We start from the raw sequence: 23680 nt of genomic DNA, 5'->3' as shown, positions 1-23680 counted from the left end.
GGTGACGGTCTTGTTTGCATACCTGTATTTCAGGGACGTTCACTGTGGATACTTGCTGTGCTCCAACATCTCACCTTCCCCACGTCTGGGAGATCTGCAGGGAGGCCTCTCCTCTTTCTCAGTAGCCCGTCACAGTGCTTCTCTTGACTGCAGGTTCGTGTCATTGCAAAAAAAGGTTTCCTGAAATACTATTTAGTTTTTTCTTTAGTATTTTGGTTCTGCTAAAAAATCATTTAAAAATACAAGAGAGAGCAGAGACGTGGCGAAGCTCATAGCTACTGTACTGCCTCTTCAGTGTCCTTGTATGTGTAAATGCACTACAGTGTTCCATATGTAAGGTTCTGTGTGAGAGACTCAGGTGTGTGTGTTGTTCAGTGGGGCTCATGTGCTGATCGACGGAGACACTGATCTGGGATACGTCGAGGACGGTACGGCCTGCGGGACGGACCGCATCTGTTTCAACCACAAATGTCTCCCCATACAACAGTTCAACTTCAGCACCTGCCCTGGGACCACTGACAAGATCATCTGCTCCGGACACGGGGTACACACATGCAGTAAACACAGCTACACACACATGAACATATTAGCGTGAAACTGCTTTTGAGACTCAACTGAAGCTGTGAGGCGCGAGGGTCATGTTTGCTTACTGATGTATCAACTCGCTGTTACCATCATATCAGATTTAAGTGTCTTAATGTCTTCACCATTATAAAGTTACTCTCAAGTTACTACACTGTGACCTAACCCTAGATAGCTAAAATCTGTCACACACAACTTTTTAGCCAAGTTGGCCAATCTGGAAGTCGTAAACAAACGGGAAAAACTGTCTTGAGCCTAAATTAAATAAAATCATCTAAGAAGTGTCTCGTTCTCTTTTTCTGATGCTGTAGGTGTGCAGCAGTGAGCTGAAGTGTGTGTGTTACCTGGGCTGGGCAGGAGAGGACTGTAACTCCACGTCTCCTCTTAGTTATCTTGTGGTGGGACCGACAGCCTCAGTCTCAGGTAGAGACGCTCTCGCTGTTTGTTTTCTTCATTCAAACCTCTCTTTCATAATCTCTGCGCCTCTTCTCGTCACCCTGCTTTCTTTCTTTTTTTTCTCTGCTTTTCATACCTCTTACTCAAATCTCATCCCACCTCCCACTTCATCGCTCACTTCTTCTGTTATAATCCTTCGCCCTTCATCACATTCACAATTGTTTTTCGTTGAATATTTAAGGCTTCTGTGTGTTGCGGTTTTCTTTTATTTAAGTTCTCTGTGTTGGTTTTCATGTCTGCACATTAAAATCAGCCACATTTGTATTCACTGAACCATGCATGCCATTCTTTTTGTTTGTCATAGTTTTCACACTCATTCTTTGTCGACAGGCTGATGTCTTTGACGGAGTGACTTGAGGTCAGATTTGAGTTCCTTTTCATTGTGTTTGTCCTGTCTTTGACCCTGTCATTTTCCTTCTCTTCTTCCTCTCTCTCATCCCCGACTTCAGCTCACCTCGGTTGATCCTTTGTGACAGTTACTGAGTTAAAAATTAAGCATTTTAAGTTTGAATCCGAGTGAGAGCCTGAAACACGTTAGTAACCAGCAGTGTTAAACTGATGGCTGTCAGGTGGTTCTCCCAGTTTTGTCCCTCTCTTTCTCCTTTTACACTTCTCCTGCTTTATGTACAGTGTTTTGTGTCCTGCTGCAGTGTGTTGTGGTTTGTGTATCCCCCTGTGTCCACATGAGTCAAGGAGCAAGAGGCAAACACCCATTTAACACACAGCGGCTCCCCACTCTCCTTCTCTGTCTCAGGTATCACCAGCACCAACATCATCATCGGGGCTATCGTCGGCTCATTCCTCTTCCTCGCCCTCATCATGGCAGCCACAGCCTGGTGCTACAAGTGAGTGTTGTCTCAGCTTGCAAGTGTAATTTTTTATGACGTACAATTTAGAAATGTAGAAATGTAGGGGAAAAGCCTATTTTATGCGTGTGAATCACAGACCTTACAGTAATGTCTGTAAGATGAACAGTTAAATAAATGTCTGTTTAGTCACTATCTATTCAAAAATGAGGGAACAACCCCTCAAACACATCAACACAGCTCATAATCACCGCTTTATCTTGTGTAATACATTTAAAAAACTTAATTAGTTTTTCTCTTACTGAGCAGTCTTTTTCTTGACAGGAGCTACAAGCAGAGATGCTACGTTGAATCGGAGGTTCACAGAAGATTCTGCAGGTTTGCTCCCTTCGACTTTGTTTACAATTTGTTACATTTTTGACATAAATTAACCAAAATCTTTGCTATGACTTTTTAAAAAAAAAACATTTTGTGTCACAGTTTCTTTATTGATGCATAACGTAAGTCTGAGTTGACTTTCAAAATGTTGCAACAAACTAATTTTAATTAAATTAAATTGAATTAATTGACATCAGTAATCAGACATGGAAAAAACATTTTTTTTCTGTGTAACCACCAGAAAGTACTGTAGTAAGAGTCCTTTTACTCTCTTACAATTTAATGTTGTTGTTTTTTGTTTTTTAACACTACCTGTAATAAGATTGTAATGTGGAGGAGTTTAGTCTAATGATAATGTTTCAGGGGCTGATTAAACTGGTTCTCTACAAAAACAGTAATAACAAAAACAATTTTGTACACATCTGGAAATGTATCTAAATTAAAATCTCGGAAAACCGTTTTTATTTTTAATGAGAGAGAAAAAAACCACTCACAACAGACAGAAAGGCATTTCCCGTCCTAACACATTCTGGTGTTTTTCCAGACAAATGCCCCCAGGTGACTATGTCACAAAGCCTGGGGACGCAGATTCCTTTTACAGCGACATGCCTCCGGGGGTCAGCACAAACTCCGGCTGCAGCTCCAAGAAGAGGTCAGCCTGCCTGTCGCACCTGCAGATTTGCACCCTGTCCTTCACTCCCTCCATCCCATCCATTTCTCAGAACATCTTACTGTTTGGCTTCAGGTGTGCCATCTCATCATCACTCATTCATTTGCCGTGTGTGTGTGTGTGTGTGTGTGTGTGTGTGTGTTTGTGTGTGCGTGTGTGTGTGTGTGTGTGTGTGTGTGTGTGGTATGTTGAGCTCTATCATGCTCTGTTGCTTTCATGGCTTCCAAATTGCACCTCTTTCTGGAACATTTTGGACTAAGATCAAAATGGTTACAAATGATAAATATTCTGTTGAAGCAGAATTGAGCACTGCGACATTCTCCCTGCTATCATGTCACTTTTTCATGGCTCATATTGTTACCATCTTCAGCAAGGTGTCGTTCTATTTTCACCCATCTATATTACTGCTCTTCCTCATCTCCTCCTGTGCAGAAAGAGCAGGAATGCATTTTGCAAACTGACTGAAGATGATGTACTTATAATATTTTGTCCACTCTGAATGTGTGTGTTTGTGTGTGCATGCGTGTTTGTAGATCTAATGGGCTATCCCACTCATGGAGTGAGAGAATCCCAGATGCCAAACACATCTCTGACATCTGTGAAAATGGGCGACCGAGAAGCAACTCATGGCAAGGTAACATTCAAATCCACACCACTTGTAGAAAAGAGGAAAGAGTTGTACTTCCTCTTTATTGAATGACTGTGATGTGTCTGTTCCCCAAAACAGCACATCATGACATATCAGGGCACAGAGCCTTTTTCAAAGCCAGAACAATAAAGATATGAATTAAATCTCATTCCTTTTATAATCTCTTGCCACCAGTTGGTATCTCATCTGTAAATTTGTTTAACGTGCTTTAAAAAAAGAAGGTATCTGAATCAATACTTCATTGAATTTAGAATCCTCCATAATTATATCAAATGTCTTACTGTAAATGTAATTATGTAAAATCAAGTTTCCAGTTTTGATATTTGTCTTTAAGGTCATACCGAACATTTCAATTTCAATATGGTCTCCGTGTCTCCTTCTGTTTCGTGTCTGGTGTGAGTCACCAGGGGACAATCATGACAACAGGATCCTTTTACATTTGAGAATGTTGGTATACATCAGTGATGTGAAAATGAAGCTAAAAAAAACTACTTAAATACATTGAAATGCACTAAAGAATTTTCCCAAACTTTTAAGACTGTGGAAAACCCTGTTACAGAAAACACGTCTTTTTTTCTTTCTCTCCAGGAAATCTGAGCGGTAATCGCAAGAAACTGAAAGGGAAGAAGTTCCGTGCTCGCTCCAACTCCACAGAGTAAGTAAAGATGGCAAAAAGCTCAAGTTGAGAGATGAATGAACATTGCAGGTGGCATATTCAGAAGGGAGAAGCTTTAGAGCAAAATAGTATCAGTTCATAAAGTTGGCCTTAGTCTTTATTTAAGTTTAATGTCAACAAATAAAATAAAAAGACAAAAACTAAACATGACTCTTACTGTCAGGCTTTTGGTTAAAACATGTCAAATGTAAAAGTCCTACAAACAGTTTACTGTCGTTATTTTAGGATCCAAAGGTGTAAAGTATGACCATATTTTAAAATTCTTTCTCTATCCTGACTGACAAGTTAGCCAGGCCCAAAATCATATCCTGCTTTATCTCCAGTTTTACTTTCAATGTGACCATCGTGGATAAGACGTCTTTACATCAAAGAATGAATGTATAAACTGTTAGCACAATGTTTTCTGAGGTTATGATATGAACTTTTCTAAGTCGCAGTAGAGTTGCCCCCTGTTGGCCATTAGATATACTCCATTAGACTGAGACTCTTCTCATTGGCTTCAGGTTGTAGACCCACAATCTAATCCCTCTTCTTTAATCCAGTCTATATATATATATATATATATATATATAGTCTTTATATCGCAAGGAAGATAACTGGGGCAAATGTTACTTCAGGGACGATTCAAAGTTGGATTTGTCTTTTCATTTGATGCAGAATCCCCAAAGATGTAGCATGGCTGTAATGAGAAATTAAAAACATGAATAGTTTTCTCAAATTCAGTTCCAGAGATAGAGAGAGTTGATACAGAGAGATCCTATTGTCACTTGCAGTGTGAACTCTCAGCTCTAGTGTGGCTTGTGAGGCTGCACTTTACCTCAAAACACCGACGACTTCATCAATGAACCAATGAAATGTTTGCATTTGTGCCTGCTGACTGTAAGTGAGCAGTTTGCATCGGCTTTGTCCCAGCCTGCTCTGTTGGTTTTTGTTTGTTTGTGGGTTTGAAAGTCTTGGCATATGAAAGAGTGTGCAGTGCTCCTATCCTCACTGCTAGCATGGGACTGACTGAGCCGCGAGAAGCTAACTGCTTGGAATGCTGCGACATGTAGCCAATATGCAACTGAGCCTGTAACACACGACACAGTTGTTTGTGATTTCCATGGTGCCGTGTCCATCTGAAACCACACACAGGTCTGTCTGCCATCTTCTCACCATTTTCTCAATTGCATCTTGGTTTGTTCAGGATATCTTTGCTCTGCTCTGCTTTCCTAAAATATCTCCTCTTCCTCTCTTTCCCCTCCCACACCTGCTTTTTTTTCTGGAGATTTGTGTGTCCTTTTCACTTTCTTTTCCTTCTTCTTTCCTTTTCTCTCTTCTCTCCCTCCTTGTGTTGTGTCCATCACCCCCCTCCCCCTCCCACAGGTATTTAACCCCTCGCTCCAAAACAGAGTTTTATGATGTAACTAAATGGGTAGAAGATGTGAATAGAAACACTCAAGGACCTTACCTTAGGTATTATCTCAGACCATGTCCTGTACCCTACACGCTTCTCTTTAAAACCCTCACTTTTGGTTTAATTTGTGGCTTGGTCAAAGAAAGTAACACTTAGCTCCAGTCTGGTACTTTTATGTTAACGTTGAAGAGGAAATATCATCTACAACTGGCATGATGGGACAAAATGGAGTTGGCTGCTGAGCATTACATTAACAGATAAAACAACGTTTCCACATTCCATTGTGTCATATTTCATGTCTTTTACTTTGCAGATTTATATTTTCCGCAAATCATTCTTCTGTATCTTAAAGCAAATAAAGACCTTGTGGCTCTTACTGACTGTGTCAGTTTAATAATCACAATAGGGTTATTTCTGATTTCTCTTTATCCCCTCCTTTGCTTCTCCTCCTCAGTCTGTTGTTTTCTCAGCATGATGTGTGTTGTCGGTGTCTGTGTGTCGACTCAGCCTTCGCGCCTACTGACCTCACATGTCTTTGCATCACTGTGATGTCACTGCCAAACAATAAGAGCGGACATCATCACTGTGCTGCTGTGACAAACTGTAGGCCACCACTCTGCTCATTTTCAAGGTCTATAGATAAACTCAAGCGACATGGTGTCCTTGACAACAAGGACGTTTATGATCTCATGTCAACACACCGGCTGATTCTTCACCTCTATTAGTAAAACATCACAACAATGACATAAACACTCAGCACTGTGATCTATAGACCTTCACTGTACACCCCCCCCCCCCCCAACCCCCCCACCTGTCATTACTCTGCAGGACGAAAAACAATCCAAAAGAGTGGAGAGATGTAGAGGATGACATCATCACAACTTATCTCAACGATTTACATAAAACTCACTTAATGATTATTTCCGTCACTTGCACCTGCGTAAATCAGTGCTATTTAAAGCTCTTGTAAGGAGTTTGATTGCCTCTTTATGCACTACAAATCAACATAAACAATTGGGTAACAAAGCCCAAGCCACACCCCCTTCCAGTGGCACAGCTCATTTGCATTTCAAGCGACAGACACAGAAACAGTTTGCTCTGAACAGGTCTGAAATAGAGTGGTTTATAGGCATGGTAATAAAACAGGATCAGAGCAGATAAACAAACATCTGTTTGGGATCTCTGAGACTTAATTAAATTTGTTGAAAAGGAGTAAAATGTGTGACCTTTAAATGATTGTATATGATAATCTCACTCTTATGACAAATACAGATTTGTATGCCAACATAATAAGAAAAGTTATGTAATAACTGCGATATGTTATCGATAAGTTTTTATAAAAGTTGAAGGAAACATTTAGATGTAAATTCCCTTTGAGAAAGCAAACTCCTGAACCAGCTGCCTCCTGACTCTCTCCACTACTTTGACCACTGCTGATCACACAGCAGTGGTGTAAACAACCTGCTGTACATGTGACATGCTGTCAGTGGCTGTTCCACTGCATAGGTCCTCTCCCTCTGATCCTCTACTTCTGTTGTTCTCACCCAGGTCCGGTCTGGTCTGTCGTCACAGTCACCTCATCAGACTCTCTGCTCCCAGCATTCCTCATTTAAACACACGCTCATTCAACCTTTAATGACGACACAGCTGCTCGGCTGGCAGCAGAAGTTCCCTTTAGCAGTATGTTTTTCTTTAACAGTGGCTAAAGGTGAATTTCTGCACTTTCTGAGGATGGAAAGCAGCAGCAGGGTGAAGTGTGTCAGTTGCAGGAGACTATGACAAGTCCACACCACAGCTGGGAACTGTTTTCTGTGGTTGCCCCTAAAAGCTGAGATATGGTCACACAAGTTATTTTTCAAACGTCTAACATCATCTTTCAGCATCTTTTCTTTGATGAGGAGACATAAGAGCTTTTAAGAGCAACCTCTCTCTGTAGGAAGGTGAAATAATTAGAGCAACTCAAGGACGATGTTGCCCCAAAGTCACAGATCCAAAAACAGCTTATTAATGCATCTGTACCTTTGGCCAACATCATCCTAAAGCAATCAGAACAGAGGAGGCAGTTTCTTAATGATCTCCCTCCCTCTCTCCATCAGGACGCTATCCCCCGCCAAGTCCCCAACTTCCTCTACAGGATCTATCGCATCCAGCAGGAGGTACCCGTACCCTATGCCCCCCCTCCCAGACGACCAGAGGAAAGGCAACAGGCAGAGTGCCAGGGCAAGTATTGACCAGGGACACATGCACACAGGGGCGTCTGTGGTGGGATAAGGTTGACCCAGTCTTACTAGTCAAATGAAATGATTGACATTGACATCACATTAATCTCAAAAATATTTGAGTATTTTTTTCCTTAGGATATTGACATCAGTCCACTATACTTAACCTTATGACGCAAACTGAACATCCTCATAAAAGACCAGAACAAGCTACAGAAAAATAAGACGTTTTGTAAAATGTTGGTACTAAAGTTATGAATTGATCCAAACCTGGATCTGTCAGCTCATTGCTTTTCTAGACCAAACAAAATGTTTATTTTTTCACTAGTTTGACCATAACATGCATGCATTTTATAGCATTATGTAACCTATGTAGGTAAACTGTATTGACTTTACACTTTAACAGTCCCAATGATGATGAGTGTTTCTACTCGAGTCGAGTTTTATCGACAAGAGTTAATCTATAAGAACAGTGCACACAACATCAAAGTTTAAGGGTATGAAAGTGAAATGACTGTGAGCACATTTTTGACATGTTTTCTTCTATTTTCTCTCCCCATATCCCATCCTCGTCCCCTCAGCTGTGGGAGACTTCAATATAACAGCCTTGTTACTCACTTTGCAAAAGGCCTTAAGGAACTACTCTTGTGTCTCCTCTTCTGTGAATAAAAAACACAAAAATGAAACAAAATTGACTCTAAGTGAATAAAGAGAAAGATAGAGACCCCCCACTGGAGTGGAAATAGGCAAAGGTGTGTGTAAGTGCGTACAAGCAACTCCCAGGATGTTTTGGTGTCATTCAGTGGATCTCTACGTGAGGAGGCAGAGTGACGGGAGAGAAATCACCATATCCACTCCAGACCAGCTGGAGCTCAGACTGAGCTGTTCCTGTCTGCTCAGGCCTCACCCTACGGGACTGCAAACCCTGCACCTCGGACCCTCTCCTCCTTTTCAAACCTCTTCACATCCTTCTCATCATCCTCCTTACTTCAACGCCACTGTTTCCTCTCTGAGTTTTTTTTGGAGCTTTTAAAAAAAAAAGGAACCATGAAGCCAGATCAGGTTATCGTATCACATCGCATCGCTGGATTTGTTGGATTATTTTGTTGCACGTGAAACACTGTAGAAACTCCGACACTGTATGCATGAGACAACCCTGTACTGTATATCAGCAACCTCCTACTGAAAAGACGAAAAGAACTGTTGTCTGATCTGAAAGGAAAGCATGCAAGGGAACAGTGATTTTATAGTTTCTGTAGGCTTAGACGCTTTCTCTCCACTATAGGAAACCCCAGGTGTATCACCACTTATAACCCATGACCCATTACATGAACCCAACCTGTCCCACTCGTTTGTGAGTGTGTAAATATGTACAGTAAAAAACACACAGAGTATGTTTTTCATTTAATTTTAAAGGAGGTGAAGGATGGAGTCCCCTCTCTCCTCTTCCTGTCGTACTGTGTTGTAGACAGAAGCAGATTTCTGTAGATAGGTGTAGAGATCCCACACTTGTTCTTCTGTCTGTTTCTCTATTTTTCGGCGTCATTTTTTCCTCCCCTCTGGCTTCTTCCTGTGTGACTGTGACCTATATAGCTCCCTCCATCCACAGCAGAATGTAAAAGTGTGTTTTTTTTCTTTCTTTCTAATCTAGGTTTCATCCACCACTGAGAGAAATACACAAACATTGAGATCACTGAAGAAGTATTGGTAGAGATATTGATGGCACATTGAAAGTGTTGCTGAACAGCTGTTGATGACTGTTATTTAGGGAAATATGAATAGTGTTATGTGCCATTCCTGAGTGAAATGATGGATGGAGATGTGTTTGCTGTAGTTATAGATTTGCCACTTTTCAAATGTGGTTCGTGGAAGTTTCCTGATCGATCATTGTTAAGATTTATTTAAGTCCCCCTAATAGATTTGGATGTTTGAGTCTCTCAGATAAACGAGGATAAAAATCAGTAACTGAATGTGGTTGTTGGGCAAACTCTGCGAGACTCTGGAAACAGGGATCAAACGATGTGCATTTTGGATTTAGCTGTAATGATTGAGATATTTAGCCTTGTAAACGATTTACTATGCTGTACAGTGCTTGCTGTTTGAACGGCATGACAGTTTGAAAATTAAGTTATTTCTTCAGGTTGAGTAGGCGCTGTTGGTCACATGGCTTAAAATGATCAGGAAGATCTGTGCGTCGACTGATGCCCGTGTCTCTATTTAAGGTTGATTAATTAGAACATGTTTTATATCACTCCCAAGAAGTTCTTTGTACAGTTTTAACGCTGTCGTCTTCAGGCCTTCTGTTCGTCATCCCACCGCTGTATTAGGACTTTTTTTTTCCCAGTGTGGGCACTTTTATTTGTAATCCATGTATGCATTAGGACTGAATAGGTTATATGATCTCCACAATATTGGATAAATATTGCTACAAGTATGTTTTTTATTAATTACCTTTGTAATGTCCACTTTATTTCTCAGCATTATGTACAGCAATGACTCGAGCAGTAATTAAGTGCATTATTGTAATTATGCGTGTTAATGAGTTTGAATGGAGACATGTTGAGACTTGTTTTAAAACACATTTGTCAACAGGCATATAGTCGGGTTGTTCCTCTGGCATGTGCTCATCTGTATCATATAAAGCTTGGACACATAATGATGTAAGTGAGATCTCTACGGGCTCATAATTTGCCTTCTACTAGAGCTGTCTTTTTCTTCTTTTTTTTGCTCTGGTCTTCTGTGAGTATTGTCAATGTTTTGTTGCCCAGTCATGTTTCCAGGGCTATCCAAGGCTGTAGAGAGCAGTATCTCACAGTCCTTGATTATATTTTCAACATCAAGTGTTGAGCTACAGGAAGACATTTGTCCCAGTGTCACAGACACGGCACAGTATGATATGGCGAGGATGGGACGCAGGCTGCAGTATCTTTTATTGCACAACTGTCAATTTTCCAAACATATCTGCTCCATCAGCCTGCTCGTCGTTGGACTGAAAGGTCCTAGCGGCAGAAAAATCTGGCAAAATGTCCCCACAGATGAGCCTTCTGTCTCTGTCTGATCAGAGACTTGAATGTATTTGTGTACTGGAGAACACCAACCACCCAGTCGATCCCATTCTGACACATCAGCCCTCTGCTGCAGGAACAATGACAACCCTACATGTGAGTTCAAAACTAAATACTGCAGTTGCTTTCCTTTTTTCTTTCTTTTTGTCTTTAATTTTGAAAGTGTTATTTTGCCTGTATGCTGTACAGACAAATGATGCAAAAATCAATGCCATTATTTTTCTTTTTCTTAATCATTCAGTATTGTAATATATTTAATATAAAATAAAACTTTCATCAACACTTCTGTCTATGCTGACTTTTCTAAAGATTTCAGATTGTACAGGATAGAAAATTGAGAAAAAGCAGGTATAGTGTTTACACCTTTACACACTGACTATTCATTTGAATATGGTTCATGAGCAACATATTCAATTACTGTTACAGATGTTAGCCAGATCTAAATAGGTATATGGTGATCTAACCTCATATAAGCATACAAGACTACAATCAGTTTTTCAAAGAATGAGCAGGTTTTTCAGGTTGTAGTTTAAGAAAAAAAAACAAAAAAAACAGCCTGGCCCCCCTCAGTGACACCCCTCCTTTCTCATTTGTGCTCATGATGTCACATCTGGTTGCCAGAAATGTTCTGCACGCTGACTGAGGTTGTAAATACAGTCAGAAGGTTTCTGCAGACAAACGTTCCTGTTTTGAGTCAATACAGTGTTTGTTTTTGGTTTCTTAAGTAGGTCTCATGACATTTGATGTTGAGGCTATAACCGTCAGAAACAAAAAAAAAAAATCTCATTCGGTACCTCTGCCAACAGGTCTGCACTGACCCTGCACAGTTTCAGTCATTTTATCCGCCCTTTTAAGTCATTTTTATGGCACACCGAATAAGACCCATCTGTCATTTTTACACTGCAGGTCCCACAGAAGGTTGTGTCAAGTTGTGTGTGATCGTCACAAAAGCGAGTTGGACCTCAGCGCCTTCAGCCTTTCTTGATGGATGGCTTTAGAAGTCGTTTCTGCATCTTCATCAAGTGATTCTCTGATGCAACTTTTCAAATGTTCAACACCAAACCCAGTGAGGGCCGAGACAGGGACCACATGTCTGAAACTCAGATAGTTCTTTGGTTTCATGTCGTCAGGTAACATATCGGAAAAATCTGCAGGAAGGAAAAACAACAGAATTAATGTCAATATTATTAGGACTTTCCTCACGTCTATTAACCTTTTTATCAATACTGCTACAGTATATGTAGCCTGTGTGTTTTCAGTTGGTTAAGATGTTTACATCAAAATAGTAAACATACCTTCTGGGTTGTTCAGCTGTTCCTTCAGCTCTACGAGTTTGTCTTCTGCGTCAGGCAGGTCCATTTTATTCACCACCAGCAAAGCAGGCTTTGACACAAGCTCTTCTTTGTACAACTCCAACTCCTTTACACGGACAGGAGAGTGGGAGGAGGAGGAGGAGGAGGAGGAGAAGGCAGAAGAAGGAAAAAAATGTGTAATGAGTCAAGTCAATAGAAGAATGGTAAGATTATTATGCTAACCCTTTAGACACCACACACACACATGATGTACTTATTATCTATTAAAACAATGTATGTATTTAAGAGATTCATGTTTTCAGTGACCTTGGTGAGAAGTTGAACGGCTTCAAAAGCCGACCTAAACGGTGTTTTACTCGCCAGCTGGAAACCAGAAACATCAACCTGCAGCCACACAAGGTTTGACAGAATTAAACGTCATTATGTTCAGCAGCTGATGTAGTTCACGTTCAAAAGTATGAAAATGGATGCCGTCGTCATCTTGAAAACCTACCACGAAGAGAAGCTGTTTGGTCCTCTCCACGTGTTTTAGGAACTTGTGGCCCATGCCTTTGTTTATATGAGCTCCTTCAATCAGGCCGGGGAGATCAGCCACTGAAATCTACCCAAGATAAAAATGATGACAACACAACTCAATCAATCAACAGGGAGGGGATTTACAAGAAACCTAACAAATGAGGGATAAGTAAAGATACAAACACTCATATTCCTTCACCTGCTTGTAATCTTTATACATCAGTTTGCCGATCTCAGGCTTTAAAGTTGTGACTGTGTGATAAAAAAAGATTTAAGAAAGGTCACTAGTACTCACAATTTTATCATGATGTTTAATAAAGTAGCACTTACAAGATGTACTCACAAGCAAAGTTTGCAATCCGAGGAGTGGCGTTCGACATGGCTGTCAGGAGAGACGACTTCCCTGCATTTGGGAACCTGATGGGGAATCAACGCAAGAAAATCAGACGAGAAGAGAAATGTTTTAAGAGCAGCTGAATGTGTTTGTTTCTGCTCTCACCCAACGAGGCCCAGGTCTGCGATAAGTTTGAGGTCCAGCCGTATGTGTTTGGCCTGACCCTTACTGGGCTGAAATGCAGAGTGAAAGGTGCCTCCATGCCCTCCTTTCGCAACCATGAGACGTTCACCATCGGCATTCAGCTCACCTTTGATGGACAATGGTTGAGGGAGAACGTGAGTAGAACCTGATTGTGTATGCCTGTTAAACTCTTTCATCATCTCTAATCCCAAAAATTATATACCATCCCAAAAACACACAACTTCACCTCCCTTACATGCATTTCAAATAAAACCACCATGTTACGTTATTGGGACACAAAAATACAGTGCAAGGAGTCATAAATATGTGTCCTAATTACAAAGACTTGTGACGTTGTAAATATTAATTCAATTCAAATCAAAACACTTTATGGGGGGCATTTCAAAGGCACACAGAGCAGTAAATGAACAACAGTGCAGGTATGCCTAGGCCCTCTGTCATTACAAATGAGATATCATTTATTGTATATTAATCTTTTTTCTGCACTTCAGGATGCCGATTCACAACTGGCCGGGGACGACAGCTGGAAATTACCCGCAAAGGCTAAAGCTGCTCCTTAACTAATAATAACGTTTAACCAGAGATAAATTGTCAACAAAAAAAACAAATGTCAGAAAATACAAAACTACAAAGTTAGATACAAAAAGAAGGTATAAGTGGACCATGATTGGACTAAAGATGTAAACAGAAATATATGCAGTAGTGAACAGATGTATACACAAATAAAGTGCACTAAATAGGAAATAAATATATACTGATATATTACATGTATACATAAACAGCTATGTACAAGTAGTAGTGACTTGATTACTACGTCTTTGTTCTAAGAATTAAACCAAAAAGAAGCAAAACATCAGGAAGAGTTTAGAGTAAAAGAAGGACTCCACTATTAGAAACGTTTTTTTGACATACCAAGTATTTTGCCATTGTCTGTGGTGACGGTGATACCAACAGGGGCGTCAATCTCCTTGTCCATCCCCTTCCCTCCTTTCAGTGCTCGAACACTGTCAATAAACACAAACAAGAATTTTAAACACATTAAACACATCTTACTGACCTTCTTCAACAGGTTTGTGCATTGAAAGAACAAGCACCAATGTCATTCGTTTCTAGAGGAAAAAAACAACATGGCATAACTTCAGGTTGTATTTGTATAAACAAACCTGCTGTTAGCACCAGTTCCACCTAAAAATCGTTTCTGGGGGTATTTATCCTTGATCTTCTTCAAGGTAGTGGTCTTTGAAGCCACCACCCAAACATCGCCCCCATTCCCGCCCTGTCCACCAAGACGGGGTAAACCCATTCCACCAGAGCCGCCATGGACGTACAGACGGAGATTATCCACAAAGTTTGCATACTGCAGAAGAGAGAGAGAGAGAGAGAGACATCTCAGTCATGAGTTTAAAGAACCATCTTCAGCATCAACCACTCTTAACAAACAGAAGCAGTCTCACTCACCTTTAAATGTAGCTTGTAAAAGTTGACAAGTGGCCGTTATCATCTATTCTAGACTCAGGACTCCATCAGAGTAACCTGTTATTTGTTTTCTTGTTTTGGGGTTTTTTTTGTTTCTTTTGACTTGCTTTGAAATTTGTACATGATTTGTAAATTTGTGTTGATGAAAAACAATTTTAAAAAAGCATAATTGTGGCATAAGACAGAGTTTTGGTCGTTTCAAACAAAGAGGTCGATTTAGCTCAGGGAGTTTCTCTATAAATACATAATTTGACTTGAAGAACATTTGAACACTATAGAGCTAAAACATATTACAAAACCTACAGTGAAGCTTATTTGGTCAATTAGACTCTTCTAACTGTTTAAATCAGAGATGACAATAGAAAACAAGTCTTAAGACTTCACTGGGTCATTGTTTACATTCCCCCTCTTAAATGACCCCCATTTAGCTTTATTAGCGGATCTTACAGTGTTTACAATGTAAATATTTGACATACTGCTACTTCAAAGTCCTTTAAAGGATTCATGCTAATGTCCTGCAGGTCAGCCTGGTTGATTATTGTGCAGTTTATTTTAGCTTGTGTTGACTCTGTCTGTTTCATCAAATCAAACCTTTAAAATACAGTCTTTGGGTTTTCCTTGTCTTCAGCTTTAGAGACTTTGAAACACAGTAAACATAAGTTGATGTGATCACATTAGATGTCTATTCAACCACAGATGGACAGACACGTATCAAATGTCACATCTTTAATAAACATGGTAAAAGGATGTTGATGTTTTGACTGTCACACAAACACACACGCACGCACGCACGCACGCACGCGCACACACACACACACACACACACACACACACACACACACACACACACACACACACACACACACACACACACACACACACACACACACACACACACACACACACACACACACACACACACACACACACACACACACACACAGCTAGCTCACAGTTAGCTTTCCGGCTAAAGTCACCGGAGCAATGTCAACAGAGGGTCACTGAGGAATACATGTACATGATATTTACAGTCACTACAGGACTTACCTTCCGAAAACAGATTCTACTTAAATGGACCATTTTACCAGCGTTTATTGCCACTCTTGATGTTGCTCCCTAAGCTAGTAGCTAGTCAACATGCGTTCGTATGAAGACAGGAGGGTTTAAGTCAGCTGATTGGCTCAAGAGTCAAAGAGGGCGGGACTTAGGCAGCCTGAGTGGCAGCTGGTAGACACGTGGTCCTCCATAGGACAAAAAAAAACTACATTTAGCACATAGCCACAGTTACGTAGATTAGTCCTCTGAATAATAAAAAGGGTATTTCTTTACAAGACCAGATAATTCCACTCTTTACAGTATTCCATATTTTTTGTTGTATATTCAAATAACCCTCTTTTTTTAACATTATATTCTATTTTACTGTATATATGTGTATGTGAGTATATGTGAGTGTTTATGTTATTGCATGGCCTTGCGGAACAGTCCTTATATTTCACTGCACATCTGTATTATAAGCACGACAAATAAAAATCTTGAATCTTCTTGAACCCCAGACCCGAGTGCTATATGGCAGCTAATTAAATAACCAAGCCAATTTACAAAGCAGGATGAAAGTTTTGTTTGCACATTTTGCTGTGCAGAGGATGAACCTTGAACCAGAGAATAAGCCCCTGGCTTATTTTACTGGGACAACTGAGAACAAAAATCAAGACTACAGGATGAACACAAATGAGCTTATAACAGAGCTGTATGTATTTGTTTCCATATGGCAAGAGAGAATCTCGGGCAACATCAGTTTATCTCGAGTATTTGGATGATGCATTTCGTGATGATACAGATGTATACTTTGAGCCCTGTGAGGATGCTGAGAGATGCTCAGATCTTTCTTCCCTGACGCCTGCCGGTACGCTGAGATGCGCATGTGACGACTTCAGCAAACGCAGGACCTGCTCTCCCATTCTCTCTCTCTCTCTCTCTTTCTCTCTCTCTCTCTGTATATTTCACACTGCCATCGAGACATAAAGCACCAGACAGGCGACGATTACGGGCGGATTAGACCTGAAGAAACCAGGTCTGTGCAGTTTTAACAGCATAGAGGTAAGTATGCGTGTGTGCGTGCGTGCGTGCGTGCGTGCGTGTGTGTGCGCGCGTGTGTGTGATGACGAGAAAGAGGATGGCTTATTATCTCATGCAAGACCACGGACAGTTGCATAGGTCCTCCCACTGATGTCTGCCTATTTATACACGGTCAGCTGCCGTGGGTCGTGATAACTGGACGCGACTGGGACATAAAGAGACACATCACAAAGCGGTAAGGGAGATCTGTTCCTGGCTGAGTGTTGCGGATGCCCGTGAGTGTGTGGGACCTAAATTATGCAATGATGGTGACACAACCATAGCATGTGCTCCTTGTGTCTTACTGGATGCAGCAGGCTACAAAGACTGTCTACTCGGAGTCAGAGTGCAGAGTTTAAGCATGTGGGTCCATGAGGATGTGATGATGTGGTAACAGACTGCCACAGCTTCTTTCGCATCATTTTCCACTAGCTTGTGCAGCAACATTCACGTTTTTTTTTAATTGTGCCATACGTTAGGCTCATTTTGTCTCATACCTCAAGGCTTCTTTTTGAAAATTAGCCCAAGTTGCACAGACAGTTGTTATAGGCAAGACACACTTTTCAACCAGAGCTTTAGACATGACAAATCAAGATGAATTGTATTATTTCAGCCAGACTGCTTTATCTGCAAGTAAACTGTTATGTTATTGAATGGAGTTCAAATAAACCCATTTACTGTTTTGTCTTTCCAAATGAAATCAGTGTATGATATAATAGTTGGCAATTATTTGTACATCTTGCAGTCCAGCACACTCAATGCAACTATTATAAGGTATAACTTTATTAGGAATTACAAGTAACAACATGAAGAATAAGTTTGCATATCCAGCGGACTGACAAACACACAAACCATATTTTGGAGACATCTTATACTGCTGTATTATTAAATAATGTAATACCTTGTGAACCGCTGCTATGCAGATAAAGGAATCGTAAAATGGATAAATAATTTGAAAGATTCATCATCCAAATTATTTCCAAGGGCTAAATTTAAGTGAACTACATACACGTTTTGACAGACTTGTTGGTGGACAACATTTAAAATATAAAATATGATCATAAAAAAGAATAAGGCTTGTGAATTAAAATGTGAATCAAGAAAAACTAAGTAAAAAAAAAAGACAACTTTGTTAATTTTGAACACTGTGGGGCTCATCAAAGTGACCAGTAGTATGGAAATACCAGTATCAGCTTGCCAACCAGAGACATTCTCCTAACAGGGCAGGCAATGTGTGGAATCCCAGTGCTTTCATTGAAAAGGGTAAACAAGCCGACAACCAAAGACAACCAATTGGCCTACAGACACACAGACAGGGTGAGGGTGGGAGGGAGGGAAGAGTGAATGTAAAACGAGGCAGACTGTATTAGCAGCAGAGTGACATGGGAGTTTTTAGGGAAGTGAGCCAGAGTTTGCAAGACAAAAGTGGTGTTGGCAGTGTTGTGGTTATGAAACAGGGGCAATGGTCACTGTTTGATGTGGCTGGTGGGTAATGTTTTGGCGGGAGTGTCTGTCAGTATGAGTGCGGTTCTGGTTGTGTTTATTAGAGGAGGAGGAGCTCTGATGATCTGGTCTTTCAGCCTGCCAGGACCACATTCTCACCCTGCTGCTGTTGAAAGGGGCAGTAAAGACATAAACAGGGCCGGTGGGATTAGGGCCCACTCGGAGGAGTGATCTGGGGGGATTTGCTGCCCAGCGGGCACACAAAGGCCCCGCAGCGTAACACACAAACACACACTACACATGCTCAACCGCAACGTTTCACAACAGATCCAAGCCTACATAGATCTGATTAGAACTCTCTTTTGTTTGGGAAGCGGCACTGGGGTTAACACAAGCAAGCCCAGCCGCAGGCCATATTTGATAGGACAGGGGGTGTGGACATCCGCGGGATGGCAAAAAAAGAAAACATGGAGTACGTTGTGTTGTGGCGGGGTGTTTCCACGTGTGAAGCCCCAGACAGACAGGGAGGGTCACGGCTGTGTGTGGAAGCACAATAACACACAATAACAGGATGAATAAAGGGTTTTTTTTCTCCCTGCTCTGTGTGTTTGGGTCAGCTGATGATGGTGGATGGAGACAGGATCTAAGCTAGCACGAGACAACAACAACATTGTCAGACACAAAGAAAGCAAGCCGGTTTGAACCTGCTGCAATAATCTGTACCCAGAAACATGAAAGCAGTGGAACGACAAAGCACCGACAGCCTCTGCATAAACGTGAATATCAGATGGATGGCTACAGAAATGTCTAGAACTTTCCTCACATCTTAATCATTCTTTCTTAGTGCCGCCTCTGGCCCAGGCTGCAGCCATGCCTCTTCTGGAAGAGACCACTCTGCCACAAGAGCACCCACCCACTGTCCCTGTGGTCATCATCGGTAAACTTTTTTCCCTTACCCTGCTGACCTCTAATGGTTTCACAAGGTTACCCGCAGTTGGCCTTGATGATGCCAGCACCTTTGCCAATTTTACTTGATCATAAAAAGCCATGTTTTCTTTTGTGATGCCATTCAACATTTCAATTACACATTTTTAGGTAATGGACCATCAGGAATTTGTCTATCCTACCTACTAAGTGGATACAAGCCCTACTTAGATACAGCAACTGTCCACCCAAACCCAATACTCTATCAGAAACTACAGGAAGCCAAGCATCTACCCATCACTGAACAAGTAAAAACATCTAGATATTCCTTTTGTATAAAAAAAAGATCACTATCATTGAGATATTTCATGATTAGTACTTTCTTTTGCAGGATCTAGAATATTTGAGTGAAGGTCTTGAGGGGAGATCAGGGAACCCAGTGGCTGTCCTTTTTGACACACTACTGCACCCCAATGCCGACTTTGGCTACGAGTTTCCCCCTGTGCTTCAGTGGAGGAGGGAAAAACAGCAACACATTCCACATCTGGTACTTGGGAGGGCAACACCTGGAGGTGCTTGGCATGTAAGCTACAACCCATGTAGAAATTCATATCTTCTGTCAAATGTTCTTTTATCCTTCACTGACATTGCATTTTCCTCAACAATTCCCTTTCATCCATAGGCAATGGAAGGATCCATGCTGACTATCAGTCTTGGCATCTGGATGGAGCTACCCGGGGTAAATTACAGAGACTTGACCAATGGGAAACGCAGGTACTGAGGGATGACAATGTTGATCGCAAACCCATGGCTGAAGTCTAACTAAGTCTAACTTTTACTACCACTTTCTAATCTTCTCTCTTTCTCTCTACAGGGATGTAACCAGCGACAGAGCCACCCCAGAGGAGATCTCATCCTATTACCGTAACTATGTGAAGCTGAAGGGCCTCCAAAAGAATTTTGTCGACAACACTTATGTAACCTCTGTCCAGAAACTTTGCCGGGGGCATGACGAGGAAGGTCTCAAAAATGGGCACACTGATCAAGGAGATGGAGGGGTAGGTGATGGTGGCAATGAAGGTTTTGAGAGAAATCACGTTGAATGTCTAAATAAAGAAGTAGGGGGAGCTCTCTGGGAAGTAAGAGGATACCAACAGTTGCAGAACGACAATCATGTCCCCTTCTCACTGTTTACCGAGAATGTAGTTCTGGCCACTGGTGCGAGTGATTCGCCAGTCCGATTAGGTGTTGAGGGGGAGGACCTACCATTTGTATTCCATAGCATCTCAGACTTGGGTTTGGCCCTGAACAGGAGAACACTTGATATGAAGTCTGATCCAGTTTTAGTTGTTGGCGCTGGTTTAAGTGCTGCGGATGCAGTTCTATGTGCCTGTAACAACAACATTAGAGTGTTGCATGTCTTTCGCAAGAACATAGACGACCAAGACCTCATCTTCAAACAGCTGCCTAAAACGCTTTACCCAGAGTATCACAAAGTCTACAACATGATGTGCTCTCAGACCGCCTCCTCTGCTTCTAACAGACCCCAGACAGTGAGTATTGCCTCCACAGTATGTGCCAAGATGTGCCCAAAACCCCAACTTGCTGCAGGCAACGTCACTGGTAACTCCAGTGTTAGCCTATATCCTGACTATACCAGTTTCCCAGAACACTGCGTTGTGTCTTTCCAGTCTGACATGAAGTGTTTGCTTCAGGGGAACAACTCTCTCAAAGCATTCAAGATCTCCATGGTCCTAGTGCTGATTGGGACCAACCCAAACTTGTTTTTCTTGAAGGGGCATGGCCAGTACCTGGGTCACGATCCAACAAAACCAATCAGCTGCAAGCAGAACCCCATTGACATCCACCCTTACACTTTTGAGTGCACCAAGGAGCCAGGTCTGTTTGCCATGGGCCCTCTTGTCGGAGACAACTTTGTTCGCTTTTTGAAGGGTGGTGCATTAGGCATTGCCTCCTGTCTGCTGAAGAGACTCAAGAAGAAAGGGAAGCTCATTAGCAATGGAGGAAATACCTTCATTTGAAAACATCATAGAGAGGAGCTGTGAATGCTGGTCACGTTGCAAAGATTTCAAGCACTCTCATCAACAAATGTAGGAGGTAAATGAGAAAACAGGATTTTAATGTTACATTTATTTATGGAGTTTTTATCATCAAAGCTTTTGCATTTTACAACTTTCCAAGACCAAATTGACTATGGATGTACACTAATTAGTTTCTCAAGAAACAAAACACAGCTTTCAAGAGTCTTGTCTGACTTCATGAGAAGTCCCTGAAAGTCCAAGCTACCATGTGCCAATGTTTTTAAATCAATCTGTAACCTCATAACTGAATGGGACCTTATTTTTTTAAATCAGGGTTATTTATTTGTAACTATGTGTCTGTCAATTTATTAACTGACATGTTTTTAAAGGCTGTTATAGCCAAGTCATAGACTGTATAGATCATGTCAAGGGGTGTTTTGAAGCCCATGGATGGTGGGTCTTCTGCCTTTTCGTGAACTGCTACAACGCTTCCACTTGCAGTCATGTTACCCAAGCCCCTAGTTATTTATATCTCATTGTCTTTAAGAATCATTTGTGTCCCAGGCTATTAACGTGCTTTTAACATTATGTGACTTCTCGGGCTTAGGGGCTAGCATCAAGTGGACACTTGATGGACTGCAGTGTTTTGCACTTCTGCATTGGCATAATTTAACATCGGACATTGCCGCTTGCTTCAAACCCTTTGTTAGCCTAGCATTTAAGAGTGGGAAGTGTGAGGTCACTACTAGCATTCTGCATAAAACGTTTAGTTAAATGTGTAATCAGTGGACACTAGGAGAACAACCAGTGCTCCCACTTACTGAGTTAAAATCATCTGAACTTTTAAGGAACACCACCTCAAGTAGTGAATGTTTGCAGTAGTAAATGCATACAAGATTTATCTGAGAATGTGGGACCCAAGTCCATGGCTAGGCAATGTAAATGTTCCTGTATATTCTGAGCCCAACAGTTTCTTTATTCAGGTGAGTCTTTTTAGCTGCTATTGTAGGTATGGTAATTAGAGCAATACTATTAAAAAGTTAGTAAAGCCTTTTACATTTTCTGTTGCTTTGGAGTACAACTGAAAGGCTTTCTATGCAAATCAAATGTTTTCTTTGGCACCCATTTCTTTTTTTTCTATTTTGGTTAAACCTGAAAATACCCATCCTTACCACATAACAACTACCAGGTCAGACTTCTTCAACAAATACAAGGAGAAATAGACTTTCCTTAAATCACCCAACTTCACGTGTATAAAAAACGTTCTTAATTCATACAGCTTCCAAGTCACAAGGACAAATGTTTATATTGGTTTGGAGGACTGACAGTAGCAACCTATTCTTCTTCCCTCTAGATTTTCCTTCCTTTTAGTAATTTAAGCAGTGTGCAAGATTGTGATGTGTCACGCATAATTATTTTGTGCGTCTCATGCATAGCTTATAATTTGTTTAACGTGATGTGACTCTTTGCACCCAACAATACAATATGAAAGACAATTCAATACTTGGGGTCACTCATCTCTGTAGTCATTTCCCCCCCTAACATCATAGTTTAACATACTGCTGTATACATTTTAGTAATTATATAACAGAAAACTAGTTAAAATGTTGTTTATTATGTTAAATACTGAACTTCAGTTGAATTATTTCTTAATACTTGTTTTTTATACTTATTTTGAACTTACGCATGCAGGCATGAGCCATTGCCTAGCAGTAGCTGCTGTGAGCAGAAGACAGAAAAGTGCTTTAAGGACAAACAAGAACCAAGGACAATGCAGTGGAGACAAACAAAGTGAAGATATCATTTTGAGTTTTCTTTAAGGATAAATTAAAACATGATCCTGTTGTACTTAGGTGTCAACTGCTCTCAAAATATAAGACCAATCTTCAGACACAGACAGATTTAGTGTCCATCCATAAACTTCAGTACAAGGAGAGATGTCTTTTGAATTTGAGGACAGATTTGTATGATTTTTTGTAAGCAACTTGCAAGTAGAAGTAGAACATTTGCTTTCCATAGTAAGTAGTAGGCTAAATATTCTGATGCAAAATGCAGACAAAGAAACGTGACCGGTGGTTCCTTTATGTGAAAAAAAAAAAATCACTGCACAACTTATGCTGACTCGCAACTCATACATGGCACTTACCCTGATGGTAGATATTCTGGTAGGACAACTACTCATCTGAGCTATTTCAGATCTGTAAAAGTGCCTGAAGGGTTGGCTGATGAGTATTGTTTAAGAAAAGGGACAACTTGAATCCTTTCTAAGAGTTTGTAGTTCAGCCAACAGCAGTAAACCCATTTGGTCTTAGCTTCAAAACTAATGATTCGCTGCTTTCAGCATGTGGAGTTTCAACACTCTCTTGTACAATGGAAGAGTTTTTAAAGTTTTGTATGACCATTTTTTTATTATTGA

General features: G+C 40.9%; 3 protein-coding genes across 6 annotated transcripts in view; 2 read left to right on the top strand and 1 right to left on the bottom strand.

Moving 5' to 3' along the window:
- The window catches only part of adam22 (ADAM metallopeptidase domain 22), a 56251-nt gene extending 45010 nt beyond the window's left edge, over positions 1-11241 (top strand). For 2 of the 3 annotated variants that reach the window (XM_079343838.1, XM_079343840.1), the window contains 10 exons: positions 34-153; positions 376-544; positions 894-1005; positions 1793-1883; positions 2169-2222; positions 2767-2967; positions 3426-3526; positions 4130-4196; positions 7710-7833; positions 8414-11241. In XM_079343838.1, the coding sequence (XP_079199964.1) occupies positions 34-153; positions 376-544; positions 894-1005; positions 1793-1883; positions 2169-2222; positions 2767-2967; positions 3426-3526; positions 4130-4196; positions 7710-7833; positions 8414-8434 (1060 nt within the window). In that variant the 3' untranslated portion in view covers positions 8435-11241. The remainder of the gene's footprint in view (positions 1-33; positions 154-375; positions 545-893; positions 1006-1792; positions 1884-2168; positions 2223-2766; positions 2968-3425; positions 3527-4129; positions 4197-7709; positions 7834-8413) is intronic. The other variant, XM_079343839.1, reaches the window with a different exon arrangement.
- A 71-nt stretch (positions 11242-11312) lies between these two features.
- On the bottom strand, positions 11313-15936 carry gtpbp10 (GTP-binding protein 10 (putative)). Its single transcript, XM_079343413.1, has 10 exons — positions 15788-15936; positions 14428-14621; positions 14177-14268; positions 13226-13370; positions 13070-13143; positions 12926-12978; positions 12704-12811; positions 12517-12594; positions 12193-12316; positions 11313-12045 (listed from the first exon to the last, which is right to left on the bottom strand). The coding sequence occupies exons 1-10, from the start codon at positions 15818-15820 to the stop codon at positions 11840-11842; spliced, it is 1107 nt and encodes a 368-aa protein (XP_079199539.1). The 5' UTR covers positions 15821-15936; the 3' UTR covers positions 11313-11839.
- A 669-nt stretch (positions 15937-16605) lies between these two features.
- On the top strand, positions 16606-23658 carry osgin2 (oxidative stress induced growth inhibitor family member 2). 2 transcript variants are annotated; one of them, XM_079344315.1, is made up of 6 exons: positions 16606-16837; positions 19143-19235; positions 19394-19530; positions 19614-19805; positions 19905-19996; positions 20097-23658. In XM_079344315.1, the coding sequence occupies exons 2-6, from the start codon at positions 19169-19171 to the stop codon at positions 21262-21264; spliced, it is 1656 nt and encodes a 551-aa protein (XP_079200441.1). In that variant the 5' UTR covers positions 16606-16837; positions 19143-19168; the 3' UTR covers positions 21265-23658. The 2 variants fall into 2 exon arrangements, with proteins under 2 accessions (XP_079200441.1, XP_079200442.1); XM_079344316.1 differs by having other exon boundaries at positions 16606-17051.
- Positions 23659-23680: the final 22 nt, after the last annotated feature.

The sequence above is a fragment of the Symphodus melops genome (genome assembly GCF_947650265.1).
Source record: "Symphodus melops genome assembly, chromosome: 5".
In the NCBI taxonomy this organism is placed as follows: Eukaryota; Metazoa; Chordata; class Actinopteri; order Labriformes; family Labridae; genus Symphodus; species Symphodus melops.
This window is presented reverse-complemented; position numbering and strand designations above follow the sequence as displayed.

Bases quoted from the DNA above. Each gene is read 5' to 3' on its own strand.
- gtpbp10 (XM_079343413.1), bottom strand. From the start codon at position 15,820: ATGGTCCATTTAAGTAGAATCTGTTTTCGGAAG. The intron at 12,595-12,703 runs GTAGGTTTTCAA...GTGTGGCTGCAG, and splicing joins CCAAACAGCTTCTCTTCGTG to GTTGATGTTTCTGGTTTCCA. The intron at 12,046-12,192 runs GTATGTTTACTA...TCCTTCCTGCAG, and splicing joins ACAGCTGAACAACCCAGAAG to ATTTTTCCGATATGTTACCT.
- osgin2 (XM_079344315.1), top strand. From the start codon at position 19,169: ATGCCTCTTCTGGAAGAGACCACTCTGCCACAAGAGCACCCACCCACT. The intron at 19,236-19,393 runs GTAAACTTTTTT...ACACATTTTTAG, and splicing joins TGTCCCTGTGGTCATCATCG to GTAATGGACCATCAGGAATT. The intron at 19,531-19,613 runs GTAAAAACATCT...TTTCTTTTGCAG, and splicing joins ATCTACCCATCACTGAACAA to GATCTAGAATATTTGAGTGA.